The 22,735-nt window shown below is 36.8% G+C and overlaps 1 protein-coding gene and 1 pseudogene across 5 annotated transcripts in view; both read left to right on the top strand.

Annotated features, from left to right (window-relative positions):
- The window catches only part of LOC103940295, a 31,569-nt gene extending 21,726 nt beyond the window's left edge, over window positions 1-9,843 (top strand). Inside the window, exons 1-6 of one of the 5 annotated variants that reach the window (XM_048581392.1) lie at window positions 7,802-7,937; window positions 8,170-8,383; window positions 8,476-8,541; window positions 8,671-8,753; window positions 8,981-9,198; window positions 9,434-9,843. In XM_048581392.1, the coding sequence (XP_048437349.1) occupies window positions 8,205-8,383; window positions 8,476-8,541; window positions 8,671-8,753; window positions 8,981-9,198; window positions 9,434-9,610 (723 nt within the window). In that variant the 5' untranslated portion in view covers window positions 7,802-7,937; window positions 8,170-8,204 and the 3' untranslated portion in view covers window positions 9,611-9,843. The other 4 variants (XM_048581391.1, XM_048581395.1, XM_048581390.1 and 1 more) reach the window with 4 other exon arrangements.
- Window positions 9,844-16,002: 6,159 nt separating this feature from the next.
- LOC125476075 lies at window positions 16,003-21,537 on the top strand (annotated as a pseudogene).
- The last annotated feature ends 1,198 nt before the right edge of the window (window positions 21,538-22,735 follow it).

Raw genomic sequence — 22,735 nt, 5'->3', positions numbered from 1 at the left:
CATGCCAATGACCTCCCAAAAACCCTTTGATAGGATTTTTACCACCTGCGCCAAAGGGTTAAAAACATCTAAAATATTTGCAAGAGAAACAAGGTTATTGTAGTATAATTGGCTCAAGTAAGGTTGTTATCTACAAGGATTAATTTAAAGAGATCAAAGTGAAATTAATTCTCAACTAATTAATTAAAACAAAGTCTTTGGAAGAGGTGATTTAATGACATAAATTAAGAAAAACGAATTTAATTAAAAAGATTACTTAAAAACCACAACTTTAAAGAAAGATAAAGGAAATAATTTTTAGAATTCAAAGTGAGAAAATACTAGGGTTATGCCGTCACCCTAACAATCCTATGTAACTCTTCTAAATTACTTACGAACCATACATGCATATTTTGAAGGTTAGGTTATCCTAGAGTATATCCTGCTTGAAACCTCCAACATAGAACATATATCCAACATGCAACACTCATTAAGTTTTATGAAAACCCTTTGAAAAACCATATAACCCTTAAAACGTGTCGTCCATCTTAAGAGGTTATACATATTAACCACAAGAAGCCTTAGTCAATTTTAGGGACAGCCCTCCGTCAAAATTGCATCAAATTACTTTTCTAAATTTCCTAATGGTCACAAATCACTAAGACAAATAGATAGTTTAAAGCATAGTGATTAACAATCCAAAACTTGCATGCATAAATTCATAAGCAAATTAAAAAGAGAATACCTATTTTTGCTAAGGATCATGGCCTTACCCTAGCCAAAGAAAATTAGTTACGCATTTTCATACTAAAAATCATAGTCTTTATTGAAATAGAAAAAGAATGAAAACACCTTGAAAATATAAGTCTTGAAACCTCTAAGCTTTGCCCCAAATGTTCTCTCCAAAAATTGCATGCGTTCTTTCTTCTCTGGAAACCCTAGGTCTGCCAAAAGGCTTATATATCCTACCCTCATTAAAAAACTCCTAATAAATGGTCTTAGAATAAGACTAGGGAACTAAATAAATTAAAACATAATAGGAAATATAATCCTTAATTGACTTGGTAAATTCGCCCAAAATCTTGCACAGCCACGTTTTGGACTCATATCAGCTCCAAAACTGGCCCAAAATAGCTGGATTTAAAGCTTCGACTATTCTAAACACTTCTCTAGAAGGCCACAAACCCATCTGAGTTCATCTTGGGCTCCAAAAACGCAGTTTAAGCTCAGAAATGTCACTTTCCAGCAACGCGCACAGCTCCTTCATTTAATCTCTAGAAAAAAACCGCTTGGTAGAAAGTGGTGAGATTTTGCTACGAATAAGCTAAGGAACACACGAACGTCCTCCAATTTGAATAACTCCAAAATTCATCTGTTTGGTCACGTTTTGCTTCAGAGGAAGTCGAATGTCCTATGTTGAAAATATAAAATATCAAAATTCTACCAGAATAATTATCAAATTATACTAAGAATAGGATGAAATATATAATATAATATTGACTCATCATCACCCTTTAACCTACTTTTAGTCTATTTCGTGCCATATACAAATTTTATACTCAGAATCGTTCAAATTCTTAATCAGCACTTAAAGATCCTCACTACAAAAAATTATTAAAATCAGAGATCGTTTAATCATCGAATGAAAGAAACAAATTGATGGTATAGGTATCAAGTAACATTTTCATGATGAATCGTTATGGGATGTGAATATTATTCTTTACGAATGAACTAGCTAGTTTCATAGTACAATTCTAGAAGAAAAAAAATGTCATTGCATTATTACAAGTGCAACAATTCTCAAGAACTCTGAAGTAAATCTGAAGTTTGTGCTCTAAAAGTTTGAGAAAAACTAGAAAACTCTCTTTCGTTGAGTATAAGCTTTAAAAGTAAAACTATGGATAAGTGTAATCACCAAATTTCAAGGGCGTTTGTCTGATTTCAAATAAATAAACCAATGGATACGATTAAGATAAAAGAATCTAATCCAACGGTTTATAAGTAATGAAATGTTCATAAATTTTTGAACATTTCATAAATTTGTTGCATAATCAAATAACTACATAAAAATATATATAACCTCGTATAAAGTCTAAAAGTAAATAGTCTCCCATTAAGAGATATTATTTTATAAAACTCCAAAGATTTATCAAAATTATAAAATAAGCTATATCAACCACTTTTTTAATCTCATATAACGCCCCCCCCCCTCCTCCCCTCTTGAGAATGCTGTTGTAATACAATTGCCTGCTAGTATGTCAAGTTTTTATAACGGGGTTTTTGTCAAGCAACTTAACGACATATAAACTGTTAATTTAATTTAATTCCATTTTGACGTTCTGTTTGGAAATAATATATGAACTTATCATTTCTAAAAATTTTGTCACACGTTTTTTATTCATTACACATGAATTGTATCATCATTTGATATGCTAATCACAATTCCTTTCTCTCGTGGATATACAATTCCATCCACTCCTTTTGTTAAAGATAGCATTCCTTATCTTGCTTTTTTTTATATATTTTTTTGGTAAAGGTACGTTCCATTTGTGGATGCAAATTTCTGCCTCATTCTTCTTGAACGAAAATGCACCTACAAAACAATTTACACCTTAAGTCAAGGCCAAAAGCCTCACGCGCCCATGATGAATGGGAGAGGGGCTTTGGCTAAAGAACCTCCGATGCCAAAGTTAGAATTTGAGGGAAAAACATTTAGAGAATTTTGGAGAATTTTGCAAGAGAGTTGAAATTAGGTGTTTTGAGAAATGTGGTGGTATTTATAGGGGTGTGGCTGGCCTCCTTTGGAGAGATAGGAACCGGCCACCTATGGTGGTTTTTGGGTGTAATTGCAAGATATTATGTCAAAATAATATCTTGCAATCAATTAGAAAATTAATTAATTAATTAGGAAATTAATCAATTAATTTAGGTAATTAATTGTATTTTGAATGAATAATTGAAGGTTACCTTGTGGGGAGGATTTGATGAGGATGGATGAAATAGACTTTGAATAATTACCTATTTTGATCACTTTTGACCTTGATTGTGTCATGATTGTCCACTACTTGTGTGTAGAAGTTCCAATGTACCTCGAGGGTAATATTGTCCTTTTTCACCCAAAAGTACACGTCGCCTCCATAATTTTCTTGATTATTTTTTACTCCACAAATGCCCCCACACTTGCTAGGCTGCTCGTAGGAAAGGGCAACAGGTGTAAATATCTCCAGCTTTGATGCAGATTCTCACTTGGACTTGAAATTAAATTATTCTAGGAAAGGGAAATAAATTGCCTCCAAAGCCTATTTAAGCCTACCTTAAGTAGGGGATTAAATCAACTTTGGAGGGAAATTATTTGTCCCTATAAGAAAGAGAGAAAATTAGAGGATATTTGTTCCCCCTCCCCTAGCACTCTTCTTTGCTTGCCCTTGCAAAGAACCGTCTTCCGTTGATTTCTTGGTCTTCTCCGCATTGCACCAATGTAAGAAAAACTTAATTCTCCTTATCTTGTTCTTGGGTGGTGCTGTCACGGGGCAGCCATCAAGGTGGTGCGGCACGTCGACTGGCAGGGGCCAGGAGTCGACTTGGCATGGGCCAAGGATGTGGTGTGGCAGGGGCCATTGCTTATGTTGCTTGGCTTGACTAAAGCCAAAGATTGGCTCGGCATAGGGCGTGGCATGGGCCACGGTTTGCGCTGCTTACCAAATATGAGGAACTACTTAAGTTTGATTTCTCAGCTGCCATAGATGGAGTAATCAAGGATGAAGCTGCCAAGATCGGAGTTGCTGAAAAATGTGTCGGATGAGCAAACTATTGAGTGCAAAGTGTCTGCTTCCCCCTGACCATTCGCTGCCTAGTTGGTCTTCAAGCATTCGATCTTTTAAGTTATGTGGCATTCTCGCACTGGAGAGCTTACCCAGATGGGTGTCGAGGAATTAGTTTACCCTCTCGCACTAGAGAGCTTACCCATATAGGTGTCGGGAAATTGGTTTACCCTCTCGCACTAGAGAGCAATTAGTTTATCCTCTCATACTAGAGAGCCAGCCCAAATGGGTGTCGGGGAACTAGTTTACCCTCTTGCACTAGAGAGCAATTAGTTTATCCTCTCGTACTGGATAACATGGAAGTCGTTGTCGTGAATGTATTTGAGGAAAGCTGGACTGCTGAACAACTGAAATAATCATCATCCTATGAGGTTTTGTTTAGCGATCTGTTTAAGACTTCGAACTGTTTATGGAACCCGCGTAAGGGTGTAAGCGGGAAATGCATCGAGCTTCTCCTGGACTTTCTTCAAGTATTGTGCAATCGTTAGATGCTTCATCGTGTGCCATTCTAAGGCTTGGTTAGTGATCAGCTGAGAATCTGGATGGATTCCAAACTTCTTCACCACTAAGTTTTTCTTTAACAAAGGTTGCTAATAAAGCCTTGTCTTCTACTCCATCATTGGATGCTTTGAAGTTTGAAGTTCCATAAGCTTGGTCGGTGCGATTAGGAGCCACAGTGCAAGATCGGCATAGTTAGGAGCCATGGTGATAGATCAAGGGTTGTCGAAAGTCGTGGAGCAGGTAGGCACAACTATGAGCGCAGAACTGGGGCTGGCTTAAGCCAAGTTCTGCACACCAGAATGACTTGGACCACTAGGTATGTGATGCTCGATTACTGGTGATATGTTCTTTAATATTGAATCATTTAGAGTGTTGAGAATAAGGCTTACCCCTGGTTCTTGGTAGTTGGGTTGGTGCATCCTTATGGTACTCGTCTGCCCCCAACGCACCACTAGGCTAAGTTGTTACGTTTATCAGAACATATGTAATCTTTGTATTCGACAATCTATGTGGGATAGTCTCGTCTGATCGATTTTGTCAATGAAAGGTGTCCCGCTTATGTTGGTTATGTCTCGTCGAAACGCTTCTTCAATAACTTCGCTGAGCTGGAAATCGTGCAATCATTTAGTCATGAGTCTCTCAACCTTTTCCTAAATTTTTCTTTAGTGGGGCAGTAGAGCTTCAGCCTGCCTCCAGTCGTGACCTATTGGTCTAGGCTTCTCTTCTATGTGCTCGGCTCAACTCGTCTATGTCGCGGTTGCAGTGCATGTAGTATGTTCTTAGCAGGTGAGTGAATTCCTTGCAGATTGTCGGTTGAACTTGTGCCAGATTGAGTGATTGCTTCTCTCTGTCCGTCGTGCTGGCTACTCTGATGTGAAGTGAAGGATTCTCTTTGCGGGCCTAGCAACGAATGAACACTTCACTTGGAATGTTGCTTATGTTGATTATATGAGTGTGGCCCCAACCATGAATATATGCTCGTCTGTGGGCCTAACAGAAAGTGCAAGCTCCTCCGCACGCTAAGACAAGACTATACGTTATCTCGAGTGCCCAGAAGGGAGCGCAAACTGCCAGTATGCTCGAATCGTGGCTGGTTGAAGGGCTGCTTGTCAAGACGCTACTAGAGAGGTTCGTCGTCTGCCTTTGTCTTGCTTTGGGACACCTCGTCTGAGGCACGCTGCATCTTGGTATGCTGCAAAAGTTGATTCACGAGGTCGTCTCCTGTGCAAGGGCGCTTGTCAACTCTATGACTTGTTAAGACAAATGTTGTTCGCCATACAGGATAAAATAGCTTGGATAATAGGTTTTTCCATAGGTGGTAGAAGTGTAGTGCACTCTGAATGTGAGATTTGAGTTGGGAAAAGTGAAATCTGCGGAGAAATTGGGTGAAAATGCCCCTGGTTCAATTGTCAGCCCAAAAATCTGAAGCCCAGATGGTTGAACCGATCTTATACCGGTTTGGATTGCTTGGAAAGCCACGAAAGTGGGCTGCTCCGCATGCAGCGCACATGGGTACTGGGCCTGGGCTCAGTTAGGGAACATGCTGGGCTTGCGTCGAGTCGCGGCTCGCTTTGAGCTTGCCATATGGGCTGAAGTAACGCGACTTGGCCTTAGGACACATTGGGCTTACGCCGACCTTGGGCCCTGCGAGATGTGGGCTGCTTCAATTACCGCAACTGCTTAGGCCCATTGAATATGGGATGGCTGCCTTGTGGCATAGGCTTAGGCCTGCGAGGTGTGGGCTGCTCCAATTGTCGCAACTGCTTGGGCCCGTTGAATCTGGGTTAGCTGCCTTGTGGCACGAGCTTGGGCTTTTTACTGCAAGGTGGCCTACTCACCGTGGGCAATGGGCTCGCCGAGGGACGCTGCCGTGGTTGCTACCATGATGGTGCCCCATGGGGATGGTGCCATTCCACTTGTCGTCGCATTGAGCCTTGTGGATTGCTGTGGTCCAAATCCTTGAACTTAGGAAGTTTTGTTCGTCATGGTTTTCGAATTTCTTGTCATTGTAGTTTTCTTTTACGTTTATTCAAAGAATTTTTATAAAAAAATTCTATGAATAAGAATGTACAAAAAAATCTACGAATGAACAAAAAATTGGAAAACCTTGGATGTGAGAGTCTTCCTCGAGCGTGTGAATCAAACTCTCAATAAAAGCACCAATTTGTGAATGCAAATTTCCGCCTCTTTCTTCTTGGACAAAAATGCACCTACAAAACAATTAACACCTTAGATTAAGGGCAAGAACCTCACGCGCCCACAATGAATGGGAATGGGGGCTTTGGTCGAAGAACCTTCGGTGCCAAAGTTAGAATTTGAGGGGAAAATGTTTAGAGAAATTTGGAGAATTTTGCAAGAGAGTTGTAATTAGGTTTTTGGAGAAATAAGGTGGTATTTATAGGGTGTGGCCGGCCCCCTTTAAAGAGATGGGAACCGGCCACCTATGGTGGTTTTTGGGTGTAATTGCAAGATATTATGTCAAAATAATATCTTGCAATCAATTAGAAAATTAATTAATTAATTAAAAAATTAATCAATTAATTTAGGTAATTAATCCTATTTTGAATGAATAATTGAAAGTTACCTTGTGGGAACGATTTGATGAGAATGAGTGAAATAGGTTTTGAATAAATACTTATTTTGATCACTTTTGACCTTGATTGTACCATGATTGTCTACTGCTTGCGCGTAGAAGTTCTGGTGTGCCTCGAGGATAATATTGTCCTTTTACATTCAAAAGTACATGTGTCGCCTTCATAATTTTCTTGATTATTTTTTATTCTACACCATTATTTAGAGTTTCCTTAAAAAAAATACCTGTTGAGACTCTCTAATACATAATTACATATACTAACTATATTTTTTATAATAAAATATAATAATTTTGTGTGTCAGAATAAAATTATTTTTACACGAAATGCTAAGATGTTTTTGGTAAACGACCATGTGGCAAGTGCCGCTGGTGCAGGCAAAGAAGCTGTCCCACCCTCGTCGCCTTTGCCTTTAGGACTTGTCAAGATGAGACTGTGAAAATTAATGAAGAAAACAAAAAGGACAATAATTGCTCTCGCTAATTCTGTACCATACATTATTATAGCGCCAATAGTTAAAGTCAAGTTTCGACAGCTTGAAAAGTTCACATTGGTGGAACTTCCTCGTTAATTTTCGAGACAGAGTGGTTAAGCAACCCCTTAACATTATCAAATCAAATTGCTCGTCCTGTTCAATTTGAATGAAGTGGAATGATTTTTCAATACCACTACTTCTTGCATCGTTTCATCCAACAATAAATTTTAATGAAACACTTTTCGTACTATTTATTTTTAACTTTAAGGAGATTTTTACTTTAAAAAATTACTCATAATACTATTTATTTACATATTTATTTTAAGGAATTGTTATTAGTATCAAAAGTGTTTCATTAAGATTCATTGTTGATAAAATGATGCAAGAAGTAGTGGTATTGAAAAACCATTCCACTTCATTCAAATTGAACAGGACGAGCAATTTGATTTGATAATGTAAGGGGTTGTTTAACCACACGTCTCGAAAATTAACGAGGAAAGTTCCACCAATGTGAAACTAGAATAATCCAGACAAATTACAAAGCGTGAAGCGAATGAGAAAAAGAGATCGGTGATGATCATTGACTTTGATCAGTCTATATAATATTGACTTTACATCTAATCCACCAAATAGCGTCTCCAAATTATGCATTAAATCGAATATTTCTGAAAGCTAGAGTTCCAACAATTTAATCCTGTAAGCTTAGAAAGCCACTTTATGTGGAAGTGCTTTTACAAGCAAGCAGATTCTCATTCTACACACTTTTGTTAGCTTTCTAACCTTGTTTCTCTGTCTTCAACAGAAGCCCATCTCAACAAAAACTTGTATTTTTAGGCCATGGCCATGTCGATCAGAAGCTCAATAAGTTCTCCTTGCAGTTCTAGACATTTGCAGGCATCAGTTTTAGGACCTAGTTGTCTGAGTACTAATCATCGGGACCGATGTCGTTTTCTCGGAAATCGGAGCTTCTTGCAGCCCCTTATCATGAAGGTCGAAAGTGGTAGCCAGAAAAAGATGTAAGTAAATTTTTCCTAGCTGTATATCTTCAACTCCATGAGTTTCCTAAATCTGATTGTCATGGATAAATAGTACGACCCTTTATTTTCAGGGCCGTGGTTGTCAATAGTGTTGAACCAGGAGCGCCTCTTCCTTCTGATCCTTCGGGTATTAATTGGTACGTAGAATCGATGATCTTCTACTACTTGATCTCTTTGAAATACTTGTCTAATTAATTTCTTCCCACATATGTTTGGTTTTGGATCAGATCAGTGCATGATTAATGTCAACATTACTACATATGCAGGAAACTATGGCTTGTGGGGATGCTTTTCTCAGTAGCTATACCCTTTTGGAAGAACAAATGGTGGCCATTGCAAAATATAAAAGGTACGGAATGAGGACACACTTAATGTAATTATCATCATCACCGTCCTCGATCATCACTTTTTTCTCCGATGTGGAAGGAGAGATTCGCAGTAAAGATATTTTTTTTTTTTTTTTTTGTGTTTTTTCAAGTAAAGGGAAATATTATTAGACCAATTAATTAATTAATTTTATGATCAAATACTAGTGTGATGTAACATTCTCCGTGTTTATATAAACATATGTAACAGCCCCAATATTATGTACAGAGAAATTTTCAACGGCGCTGGATACAGTGGAAGATGTGGCAGAAGTGGTAGAGAAGGTGGCTGGGCAAGTGGAGAAGGTGGCTGACGACATTGCCGATCATCTTCCGGAAGGTAGACTTCAAGAGGCAGCAAGGATTGTTGAAAGCGTGGCAAGAGAAGCAGGCAAGGATGCTGCGCTAGCAGATGATCTCATTGAGAAGGTAATATTTCTTTATACCGAATCCTCTTGTTTAATTTCTTGATTTCCACGTTAAAAACTGAACCAACATATATAATATATTCGTAGTAAGCGGGTGAGGGTCGCATGATTTCGTCAGCTCCGCATTTAGTGGTCGTCAGGCATATTATATAAGATTTTGTTGCGATATGAACTTTTTTAAGAAATGATAGATGCGTTGAGACTATACGTGATTTGATAATTACAAAATTTTGTAGGTTGAGGAAGTCGAAAAGGAGGTGGATTCTATCATTGAGCAAGCCAATAAGAAAATCGAAGAAGAAAATGATACCGACGATCAGACGGCAAAAATTAAAGATGCGACTGAGATTAAAACAAAGATAGCAGAGATCAAAGAAACGAATTCTGTTAAAAAAGAGACAACAAAAAGCTGATGCAGCAGATGGCTCAAAGTAGCAACTCATGTATTTTATTTGATTTGTACTTTTAGTTATGTAATTTAAATCATCGTGTACAATGAGGAGCTAGGGTTCAAGATTTATTATTGTAAATTTATTTATTATTAGATGCAAGTTCCCCTAGTTCTATTTCTGCAGAAATATAGTTGTACCGTGTCACAATTGGTAACCCTAGAAACGTACGCTTAACGAAAATTCTTCTCATTCAATCTTATCATCAATGCCTTGCTGTCTTTGTCTTGTTGTCAATGAAGAGGTCTTGAGTTTTCTACATGGAGCGTGGATGGTTTGATCAGTTGAGTGGGTGGCTTTTCATGCGATGTGACACATTGGACTTTAAGATCTGGACTAAGTCCAATATGTGTTAGCCAGATTATATAATTAAAACACAAACCAAAGAGTGACAAACCTGATTCTCATTGTAATTATGGTAGTCGACCAAGGAAGATGAAGGGCAAGACAACACCAAAAACTTCTACAAACACCTAACCGGATACAACTACTTTATGAGAAGTATTATGTTTTATTTTCAAGGGTTTGAAGGGACTGATGTTTTTATATAAGCTAAAAGCTAAGGTTTCCATCCATAAAAGAAACATAAACTTACTTTCTCGGCCTCCAAGTTAAATATCATAATCATATTCAATTAAGGACTCCCTCAATCTTATTTTCCAATGTAAGACACTTATATAGAATTGATATTTTAAAGTTATCAAATCACAATCAATATTATTCTCTAATTATATTGGATAAATCCAACAATATCCCCCTCAATCTAAGCTGTGATGGAGGAGAAATTAATTTGGAATTGAGAAACTTGAATCGAGCCTTTGGTAAGCTCTTTGCGAAGGTGTCCGTGAGCTGATTCTTGGAGGCAACATAAGTTGTATCAATGGCTTTGCTAGTGACTAATTCTCGTATATAATGGTAATTGATCTCGATATTCTTCGTTGTAGCATGGAAAATAGGATTAGCAACAAGGGCCAGGGCACTTAAATTGTCACAAAACAACAGAGGTGGTGTCCAAAGGTAGAAGTGAGGATCCCGAAGTAGATAACAGAGCCAAGAGATTTCAGCCAACGGTGTAAGGGAGCGATACGCACTTTCAGTAGATGAGCGGCAACAATGGTTTCCATTTTTGCACTCCTTGAAATAAGATTGTTGCCAAAGAAAATGCAAAATCCAGAAGTAATTAGCATCCGAGAAGCTACGATGTTGGTCAAAGCTGTAGTAAGAAGTAGCCCATGATCCGGTGTTCTTTTTAGGTACCATTGTGAACACGAATTTTCCTTGAAACAAGAAACAAGAATAACGTGTACAAAATAATATTTTTTGGTTTGATGATTTTGGGGTTACGATCTCTCTCGAATTTGGTCCTCTGATTCTATCTCCGTAAGATGTAGATTTGTTGATCCAAAGGCCGTCGAGGCTTGATATTGGATGAACAGTTGTAAGTTTCTTCAAGGGCCTTTGTGGCTTTGATCTTGAAGGTTGATGGAAGTTTCTTCAAGGGCCTTCGGGGCTTGATCTTGAATGTTGATGGATGTGCGGATCTTCAAGGGCTTTTGGGCTTGATCTTGAAGAACAGTTGGTTTTCTTCAAGGGCCGTCGAGGCTTGATCTTGAATGAACAGTTGGTTTTCTTCAAGGGCTTTTAGGCTTGATCTTGAAGAATAGATGTGTGGATTTGTTTATTGATCCAAGGGGCCGTCGGGGCTTGATCTAAGGATGAACAGTTGATGAATGGATCTTCAAGGGGCGTTGGGCTTGATCTTGAAGAATGGGTGTATGGGTTTGTTAAGGTCGTTGATCCAAAGGGCCGTTGGGGCTTGATCTTAGGATGAACGGATGATGAATGATGAACGCTTTCTTCAAGGGCCGTTGGGGCTTGATCTTGAATAATGGTTGTGTGGATTTCTTCAAGGGCTTTTGGGCTTGATCTTGAAGGTTGATGGATGAGCGGATCTTCAAGGGCTTTTGGGCTTAATCTTGAAGAACGATTGGATGTATGGGTTTGTTGAGGTTGTTGATCCAAAGGGCCGTTGGGGCTTGATCTTAGGATGAACGGATGATGAATGATGAACGCTTTCTTCAAGGGCCGTTGGGGCTTGATCTTGAATAATGGTTTAACGAAGAACGAAGAGAGCTTTCTTGGTCCTTCGGAATTCTTGGGAATTTGGATGCTTGAGAGCTTTGGAGTTTCAAAGCTTCAAGGATTTGGGGAATTCTCTTCCAATTTGGGAGTAGAGAAATGTATTTGTGAATTCCTTGATGCTTGATACCTTGATGGAGAAGCCTATTTATAGGCTTTGAGAATGAATCACCACCACAAAATATTTTTTTCTTTTCCAAGCACCATTGCCTAATTTTCCCACTTAATGCAATATTGAAATTGAAGTGGTGTAACTTATTGCCTAATTTCCCACTTAATACCATTTAAAACTTGAAGTGGTGTAACTTATGGCCTAATTTCCCACTTAATACCATTTTAAACTTGAAGTGGTGTAACTTATGGCTTAATTTCCCACTTAACACCATTTTAAACTTGAAATGTGTATGCTTTGTCATTGCCCAAATGAGAAAAACTTGCTTTGATCCGTAATGGATTGAAGTATGCTTGCCTTGTCATTGCCCAACATGAGAAGAAAAACTTGTTTTGATCCTCAATGGATTGAAATGTACTTGCCTTGTCATTGCCCAAAATGAGAAGAAAAACTTGTTTAATCCTTCAAGGGTATTTCTCCCTATTTTGTTGAGTCACACGCCACGTGTATAATTTGTACAACACGTGGCGTATGCCATGTATGCCTTGACACGTCAAAACTTTAATGCATTGGTGAACATTTGTTTTACTGAAATTTCGATGTCTACAACCATGATCCGGTGTTCTTCATGTCTCCTTCTAATTATGTCATTTAACTTAACTCCCAATTTAACGATGTCAACTTTTCTTAATTAATACTAGTATATGGGCACACACAAAGTGTGTGAGAAAATTTTTTATTTTTGTTTTTTAAATAGAAGGAGAGATGAAGATAATCATAGAAAATGTGGGAGTGGGAAGTTTTTTTATTTTTTATAATTTTTATAATTTTATTTTTAAGTTAGAGATATGTTAGGATTACATTTAGGTGAGGCTTTAAAAAAAAAAAAAAAGCAAAATTTGGTTGTGTGAAATTACATTTCTGCCTCATATTTCTTATTCATGGTCTGTTTTAATTAAAGGGTTAAACTGGTAATTTCATAGAGTTTTGGTTGACAATAAGTGTTTTATTAATTAGTAGAGAAGAGATTTATTTAAATACAAAAACTGATTCACTAAAGAAAATTGAAAATCAAAACAAAAAGAAAACAAATCCCATATGGAAGTCGGAAGAGAATTTACTATAAATAGCAAAAATTAAGCACTTAATTTCAAATATGTCAATTTTTATCAAAACTTTCAAATATATCCAAAATCTCACTTAAATGGACACAAATACCCCTCAATTTTAAAAACCAAAAAAATTAAAAAACCAAAACCCTATTAGATGAGGAATTAGAAAACCCGACGGCAAAACCGTAGATGTAAGAAACGGTGGAGACATGTGAATAAGATAGTGAAGGCATCCACTGCTAGGAGAAAACTGTGGAGACATGCAACTCTAAACAACGGTGAGTGTGGATGGTTAATTTTCTTGCATTTTTCCTTGTCTACGTGGTCTCTTTGATCTTATAGTTTCTTCCTTCTGAATGCAAACATAATCTAGCAAACATGTTTAAAGCAGTTTTTTGGTACAATAATTAACAAAATTGTATTATATTAAGAACCTACAAAAGGGACCTATTGGCTTTTTTTACATGGTTAACGCAGCAGTATTGTATCCCAGATTTTGTTTACATGGTTAAAGTAGATTTTTCTTGCATTTTGTTTGCTTAATACGATAGTTTGATTTTTGTATTGTTTGGAGTAGTTCATCACATATTAAGAACCTTTTATACAAAAGAATTTGTGCATGCATATTCCATATAAGTCAAAACCTTAGGCACTATTTGAAGCATGAGAAAGCACACAAATTGTATTTTACAGCTGCTAAGGCATATCATGTTCCTGAATTTAATCGTCTTATGGTTGAAATATATAAAGTTGATACTAAGGTGGATAATTATCTCCATTTAGCTGGATATGAAAAGTGGACGCGTGCCTACTTTAATGGAAAGCGGTACAACATCATGACAACAAATATTGCTGAATGTCTCAATGCAATCACCAGAGATGCTCGTAAACTACCTATCACTCATTTTCTTGAGTATTTAAGAATGAATGTTCTTCAGAAGTGGTTTTATGAGCGCCGAACCGAGGTAGCCAAAATGAATACACATTTAACAGATTGGGCAAACAAGTTGGTGCGAGAAAATAACAAGCAAGGATTATCATTCCAGGTATTTTATTTCATTCACTTACATAGAAATTTTTAATTCTAGCACATACTAGATCTTACCTTTCATCTTACTTGTCTTGGGTTTTTAATCTCAATCAACATATCATTTTAGCAAGAATTATTGTTAATCATTATAGTCATAGATTTGCGGACCCAATGCAAACAAAATCTGGCAAACATATTTACAACTCTTATAGATTTTATTTTTTTGTTAGAACAAAATAGTTGTTGATCATCAGGATACAATGATTGCCAAAGAATTATTGTTGATCAGTGGTTCTTTTGTTTGAGTAATATATGTATGTATGTGAATATGCAGGTATCGCCTATCACATCTTACTTGTTTCATGTATACAATGGATCTCGTATTGAAGTTGTGAATTTAGAGGAAAAGAGTTGCACTTGCCGGCAATTTGATCTTGACCAATTACCTTGCTCACATGCTTGTGCTACATGTAGGCACTGACAAATGTCATGTTATCCTATGTGTTCCCATTATTATACAACAAACTCTCTAGTCATTGCGTATGCAGAAGCCATATGGCCAGTTGGTGATCAGACTAATTGGATAGTAACTGATGATGTGCGTGAAATAGTTGTCCTACCACCAATTACCCTAAGAAGATGTGGTAGGCACAAAGAAAAGAGAATCCCATCACGTGGAGAAGAAAAATCAACTCAAAAGTGTTCAAAATGTGGTTCAAATGGCCATTATAAACAAACTTGTAGGAATCCACTTCATCCTACTTTGTAGACTTTTATTAAATTTAGGTGTAGTGGATAAATATTTTCTTTTGATCATCTTATTATTTATTTTTGTTGTACGTACAATCATTTAAATTTGACAAAAAAGGCAATTCTTGGATTTTTTTTATATTTGCAGTGTACATGAATTCCTTTTTGCTGGGAATCGTAAATCTGTTACGGTATTGCTTAAGTCAACTTATATGTAGACATTGTGTGGGTCTATCTTCTTCTCATAAATTTGTTACAAGGACACATAATTTAGTTTCAAGTTGAACACATATAGTGATGATGACAATTTCGTCATGTTTATGAATTTTCTTAGTGCAAGCTGAGGATAATTAGGCCAATTTCTATATGACGTATTTGCCAGGAGAATCAATCACCACCATAGTCCTTAATTTCATGGGTCAACAACACTTGATTATAACACAAGAAGTTTTTTAGTTAACTAGTTATTCATATAAATTGAGAGGTATTTATCTATTTAAGTGAGATTTTAGATATATTTGAAAGTTTTTATAAAAATTGACATATTTGAAAATAAGGGCTAATTTTTTACTATATATTATAAATTCTCGTAGTCTGCAACTCCCTCCAATATTTTCCGAGCAACCAGTCACCCAACCAGTTGCCGCAGTCGGCGGCAATTCACGCGGCCGTTGAAGCTTCCATTACACTCCCTTTCTATATATCACCAGCGAAGTCCCGTAGGATGATTGAGTCGAACCTTCCCGTATATGACGATCTCACCGTTTATTGTCATCGAGTCGATTCAAGTCTCGTTTGTATAGATCGACCAGATTTCTTCCTTGCTTCCTCAAACCAAAATTTACATAAAATTTGAAGAAGAAAGAGCAAGTCCTGGAGCGCGTTAGGTTCGTGACTTCACATATTCATATAATTGTGCATATATACACACACATACATATTTTGGATTTTGGGTTTTTTATTGTTTTGTAAAATAGGCTGAAGCGAGCATGAATACACAAGCTTTGAGGAAGTTCGTTGAGGAGAATCAGAGATTGGCATCGGAGTGTGCGCATCTGGTGACTCAATGCAACAAGTGGGAGAGCGAGTGCTAGCTCTACGATCATGACCGAGGGGCTTTGATGGATTTTGGGAACGAGGCTGATCAGCGTGCCAAGGAGGCCGAAATTTGTGTTCAGGAGATGGAGGACGAAGTCAGAGAGTTGAGGGATGAATTGGGGTTATACAAGTACAAAATGGAGATGCATTCGGTAATTTCCTTTTTTTTGTTTTTTTTTTCTGGCACTGTGAATAGGTTTTGATCAATTGAAAGAAATGAACTTGGACAATGGGTCGGAATTTTACTATGGTGGGTTTGTGAGACTTGCAAGTTCATGTGATTATACTTTATACTGTGAATTGCTTCTTTTTTTTTTTTTTCAATTGTGTAATGTTTTCGGTTTCCAGAATGTTATTGCAGTTTCATGAAATTTCCTTTGTGCTTGGTGAAATGGCATGTAAGCTTTTACAAAATTCATTTTTGATTTAGATGCTGTTGATAAGCTGTTTTTCCTGGTTTCAGTATCCTCCAATTTTTCTAGTTTTGTGCAAGCTTCACATACATGTGCACAGAATCACAGAAAAAAAAAACTTGGAATAAAACTTGTGCCCTTTTTTGAGGTTTATCTTTTCCGGTTTCTTTGAAGGACTTCGAAGAATAAGTATATGTATGCAATTTGGTTCTGATGTTGATGGCAAAGATTAGCAAGGAAGGAAAATTAATGTAAACCTCTCAGAAATTAGAAACTTCAATTGCAGCATTAAGTCCAACCAAAATAAAATGAATTACGCAAATAGGAATGAGTGTACAAGACTTAGTAATTTGTTTTCGACATTGTAGCATGTTTCTAAATCATGACTTTGGAGTTCTATGGTGGGTTTGTGAGACTGGCAAGCTCATGTGTTTACACTTTATACTGTGAATTGCTTTTTTCTTTTTCTTTTTTTGTGTAATGTTTTCGGTTTCCAGAATGTTATTGCAGCTTTATGAATTTTCCTTTGTGCTTGGTGAATTGGCATGTAAGCTTTTACAAAATTCATTTTTGATCTAGATGCTGTAGATAAGCTGTTATTCCTGGTTTCAGTTTTCCCCAATCTTTCTAGTTTTGTGCAAAGATCACGTACATGTCCACAGAATCACAGAAAAAAACTTATAATAAAACTTGTGCCCTTTTTTGAGGTTTACCTTTTTCGGTTTCTTTGAAGCACTTCGAAGAACAAGTATATACATGCAATTTGGTTCTGATGTTGATGGCAAAAATTAGCCAGTATATACATTAAGTCCAACCAAAATAAAATGAATTAATCAAATAGGAATGAGTGTAAAAGACAATAATTCGTTTTCGGCATTGTAGCATGTTTCTCAATCATGAATTTGGAGTTCTGCTGTTGTATTGTTGCTCTTACAGTATAGCAGAATGCATATTTTTGTTCCAATATTTTGCCATTTCATACTAGATGAAGCTCACACTGAGTGTGGAAATATAAAAATTTTGATAAGAAAAAAAACTATAATATTGAAAAGAGAAGTTAAAGAGAAATGTGAGAGGGAGAAATAGAGAGATAAAGAAAATGTGGGTTTCTTTTTCAAATTAGAGATGCTATGAAGACATGTGGGTGAGGTTTGAAAAAACACAGCAAAATTTGGTTTGTGCAAAATTACATTACTGACCATGATTTTATTTTGTGTTAGAAGACCAAATTGTCTTTTCACCCTCATTTGGTGGACAAAGAGGGTTTTGTTAATAGGTAATTTAGATAAATGTTGTAGTCATTTGTGAAATTCTTGGATTTAGTTTCTTTTTCTTGTCCCCCCATCTTGTTTCTTCTCTTTTATTTTGATTGTGATTGACAAATAGGTTGTAAGACCCAAGTTTATTTGTATACGATTGACAAATAGCTCTCGACGAAACCCCAGTTCTCGAGGCAGAGCCTGAAGAGTTCTCCAACACAAGATTGCTTGCCCAGAATGTTCCTTGGCATTGTACCCCGGAAGACGTCCGTACTGTGTTCGAGAAGTACGGCACTGTCGTGGACGTTGAGGTTTTTCATTTTTCTTTGCTTTGAAGAGGGATTTTTTTTTTTTTTTTTTTTTTTTGGTATTAATAATTTGCTATTTTATTTCATGGGTTTTGATTGTTTTTGTCTGTTTTTTCCTGTGGTGGTGTAAGCTTGCCATGTATGACAAGACCAGGAACAGGGGTTTGGCATTTGTAACAATGGGTTCGCCCGAGGAGGCTCGTACGGCTCTGGATAATCTCGAATCATCTGTAAGTGTCTCGGGTTGTGTTATCTTCTGTGAATGCTTGTGTTGTTGTGGGTTTTGTTTTATGCTTGGTTTGGTCAGCGAGAAAGACTACTAGTTACCAAATTTGGGAATTTTTAACTTTTCACTAGATGAGACTTGATGTTGTGTTCTACTTATCTACTTGACTACTTGTTTTGTGTTTGTTTCGTTCGTATTGAAAAATTCATTGCCGTTTGAAAATATAAGAAGAGAATTTTAGTTCTTTGTTTTATGTATATCTGTGTGCATTTGCCCTGTGTCTTTACTTTGGAGCTGAATTTATTGGCAAAATTCACTACTATGATAGTATCCCTTCAACTTTAAGTTTAACTTCTGTCCCATATTGGGCACTGAATCTGGGAATGTGAGACGTTGTATTATTTCATACGATTGGGACATGACTACTTATTTAAGGGCCTAATTTGTTACCGTATTCCTGGAGGGGAGGTCTATTGTTTTGTCTCTTCATTGGTAGATGATAAAAGTCATTCATTCAGTCACTAAGAGAGCATAAGTGGCAATTTCTTAGAGGCTGCTGACACCTCTAGAAACCAGCTAACTCCATCATCATCGTCATCAATTCATGCCAAAACATATATATGCCTTCATTCTTTCTCATGGCGCCATTATTACCCTCTCACACGCTCACTTTCTTATTTACATTTTTCCACCTCTGACATTGGTTGTGATCTTCTTACTCTTGTTGGACATACCATCAACTTTGTTCAACGAGCAGAGCTAATCTAGCATCAAGGGAACGAGGGATTGAGCTGGAACTATGATGTCATGTACTTCTACTATGCACATTTTAGCTTTTTGTTGTTTGGAGGCTAAAAAAAGTACCCTGTCAAAATGACAATAAAACTTGTTTGGTGCCCTAGCAATTGGGGTTGGAAGTTGAAGTATATTTTTCGTTGGAGAAAATTGATCCAAATTCCTTATTTTGTTATGGTAATGGCTACATATGGCATACATATTGTGGAGCGATAAAATCTCCAGAACCTGCACGTACTTAACCACCAGAATCTTTATAAATTCATGTATTGAATAAATGCCTTGACAAGCCTGTTGGTTGTTAGCTGCATCCTCCTGAAACATAGGTACACATACTCAATTGCTTGCTTTACCCTTTGGAGACCTTTTGGTGCTACGAGAATGACGAAGAGTGTCAAATTGTCAAAAGAGGAGAAAACAAGGGGAGACTTTAAGAAAGGGGCAGGAGTGGGTTTTATGAAGTTTTTTAGGGCGATAAGAAGAGATATGTGCTTGAATGGAATGATAGCGGTGGTGGAGATTAGGAGATGTTGTGGGGAAAGGGAGAGGGAAGAAGGCAGTGCTGTTGTGCTGCCACTGATTTCTCAATATTGGAGAACTACATCATTTTATGCCCTTGAATAAGTGATCAATATGCCACTGAGTGACTGCTCACTTCATTAATGTTTAGAAAAGACATGACAATAAGAACCAAACACACGAATTATAGTTTAAGGGGTTAAGTGTGGGTTAACTAGTAAAATATTCCAAGGATACGTTGGCTTTTCTGCTTTTGTAAACTCGTTAGATAAAGAAATCAAAACTTCTTCAAAATTAGTTTTATCTTCCACTATATTTTGAGCAACTAAATGTATGATATTTATTTATGCGGCTTCCCTCCCATATTGTGATTTTCTCGTATTTGGAATACCTTATAGGAAATGGAGGGTCATGTCATACAGATGGCTTATGCCAGGCCAAAAAAGACAAAGATTCCTCCCCCTTCTTCGCAACCCAAGCCAATGACTTTCAATTTGTATGTGGAAAATTTTCCATATAAAGCAAGATCTAAAGATCTCAAGGAGCTCTTTATGTCAGAGGATTATAATGTTGTTACCGCAGAAATTGTATTCTAAAATAACCCGAGAAGGTCCGCAGGATATGGATTTGTGGGCTTCAAAACCAAGGCCGAGGCTGAGGCAGCTCTTTCTGCTTCCCACAGGAAGGTAATTTTCTGTTTAATGATTGTTCTGATTCAATTTAAATTATGTGTTCAAATAATGTCTAGGGCATGAAAAGTTAAAATTCTCAACCGCATTCTATACAGACTTTTAGTAATTGATATTAAAATGAAGATTTCCCCTTGGAACTTTTGTTTCCTGCAGCTGCTTATGGGAAGACGAATTCGTGTGGCACGTGCTAAACAATTTGTTAAAGTGCCGAAAACAGAAAGTTCTAAGTTGGGTGATAAATCTACAGACTGAACACAATTGTCAGTGATACAAACTGAAATTTGGCTGGCACGGTGAAATTTCTGCATTATCTTCACATCATATTTGTGTAGGTATGTCCTCTCTTTAAATCATGTTCTGCTTGTTTGAAACTAATGCAACTTGCTATGTGGTATGCCCTTTTGATTTTTGTTTAGCTTTCTAATAAACATTTTGTTAGTCAGATAATTAGTTCTTTCAGTGGCGGAGCATTAGTTGGTTCACTAGAATATGCATAGTAATATGGTACCAAAATTTCTGCAGTAACTTCTGCATTGTTTAAAATACTTCGAATTAGATATGTACTGTAAATGGCTAATGTCTTCATCCAGAAGTTTAATTACATAGATTGAAAGTAAAGTCCGTTATTTTTTACCCATTGACCTAAAGTTGAATGGAGGTCGTCGCATTTAGCCTCTCTCAACGCCATGAATTTATTTGATCAACATGTCTTTGTTTGCACTTTGCATAGCAACTTAGCATCTCTCTTTGGATTCCAAACTATGAACCATACCAACAGGAAAGCTGTGAGATGTTCTGGACCTCGGGATAATGATACAGGAAAAGTGTAGTTAAAAAGTACCGGTTGCCTTGATCTTCTAGAATAATTTGGGTGCTAGAGAGTGGTAGACAAATTTACTATATAAGGCTGAATGAGTTTTTGAACTTGGTTGATTTACCTAGAGAGTGGGGTCAAATGTTTGGCAGCTAACTTGCAATATTATTGATCAGCCATGATATAAGCAAACACTTGTTAGCTTGTTCAAGCATTCTAGTTAAACAATTATCTGTGCTTTGGGTACCATCATAGTAATAATCTCTCTCCTTCCCTTTCGTTTGCAGGAACATTTGTGCATGCTCACACGGACTTTCCCTGCATACTTGGTGAGATTCTCGCCCATCGTTTGGGAGGGAAGGGGGAGGAACGTTCAATGGATTCCGTCACTTTGGTACTTGTACAAGTTGCTGGAAGGCTCGAAGCTGGTTATGTACGTAGGCTACAAGTTTGGATAAATTGAGCTACTTGTACTCGAAAATATTTCAGTCTCTTGATCTGTATCTTGTCACCTAACTCTAAGACTTTAGGTTCATTTTTGTGATCTTATTTCTTATATATGTGACATTTCGTCTTCCTTATAAAGGAAAAAAATGGAATCCTAATCAAGTTTCCTTTGTTTTTCGTTTTTCGTATTCACGGCATAAGCGACTACAAACTTGAAACATGTGCCAACATTTGAAGAAGTATCACTAGACTTGGTCCAGTTCCTATATCTTTTAGGACGTAGATTGCCATGCGGATGATCTTTGCCTACATTATTAGAGTGTGAGTACTGTGTCTTCATTTGAAAGAAAAACACACAACCAAAAAAGAGATTGAATGCTTTTTTACGTTGAGATTTTAGTTAAGGATTAGGTATGCATTATGACATTGGAGATTTTTCAGGATTTGTTTTGGGACTGTCCACTTTTAGTCTATTTCGTGCCACATACAAATTTCATACTCGGAATTAGTCAAATTCTTAATCAACACTTAAAGATCCGACTTACAAAAAATTATTAAAATCAGAGATCCTTTAATCATCAAATGAACGAAACAAATTGATGGTGTAAGTACCAAGTAACATTTTCATGATGAACCGTTATGGGATGCGAATATTATTCTTCACGAAGGAACTAGCTACGTTTCAAAGTATGATTCTAGAAAAGAAAAGAAAAAATGTCATTGCATTATTACATGTGCAACCATTCTCAAGAACTCTGAAGTAAATCCGAAGTTTGTGCTCTAAAAGTTTGAGAATAACTAGAAAACTCTCTATTTCGTTGAGTATAAGTTTTAAAAGTAAAACTATGAATCTGTTTAAATACTGTATTGTATAATTTTATTTTAACTTTTTCATTTATATTGATAGAATCGAACAGTGAACCTATCTTAATTCTAATTCTTCAACTATCACCCTCAAAACACTTGGGATTCATATCATAATTCTTTTTTTCCCTGAGCAATTGTTTACTAGCCAGATTCCCTAACATAGGCAGTTGGTGGAACCATATGGCCTCCAACAACCCTTACCAAAACCAGAGTAATCAAACCCTATTTTTCACATATGAAAAGGTTTGACATGTGGTGAGATGGACCCACATTTTTTATTTGGGTCATGACTCATCTCATGCATGAACAGAAAATGATGCCCATAACGTCTAATGCTCACTTTGTTAGGTGAACCGTCTTGCTCACAGAATGTGACTTCTCATCTCCAAAGACCAAACCCACTTTGACCTATGTTTGTAATCGGACAAGAATAAAAAGATTAACCAGAACTAGAAATAATATTAGTAAGGTTTACGTTCTTTTCATGCTAACTAGTAACTAGCACTAA

This window comes from the organism of the source record quoted next, unplaced genomic scaffold (genome assembly GCF_019419815.1).
Source record: "Pyrus x bretschneideri cultivar Hongxiangsu unplaced genomic scaffold, Pyrus_bretschneideri_v1 Contig17, whole genome shotgun sequence".
In the NCBI taxonomy this organism is placed as follows: domain Eukaryota; kingdom Viridiplantae; phylum Streptophyta; class Magnoliopsida; order Rosales; family Rosaceae; genus Pyrus; species Pyrus x bretschneideri.
The sequence above is the reverse complement of the archived record's forward strand: the minus strand, read 5'-3'. Positions and strand labels throughout refer to the sequence as shown.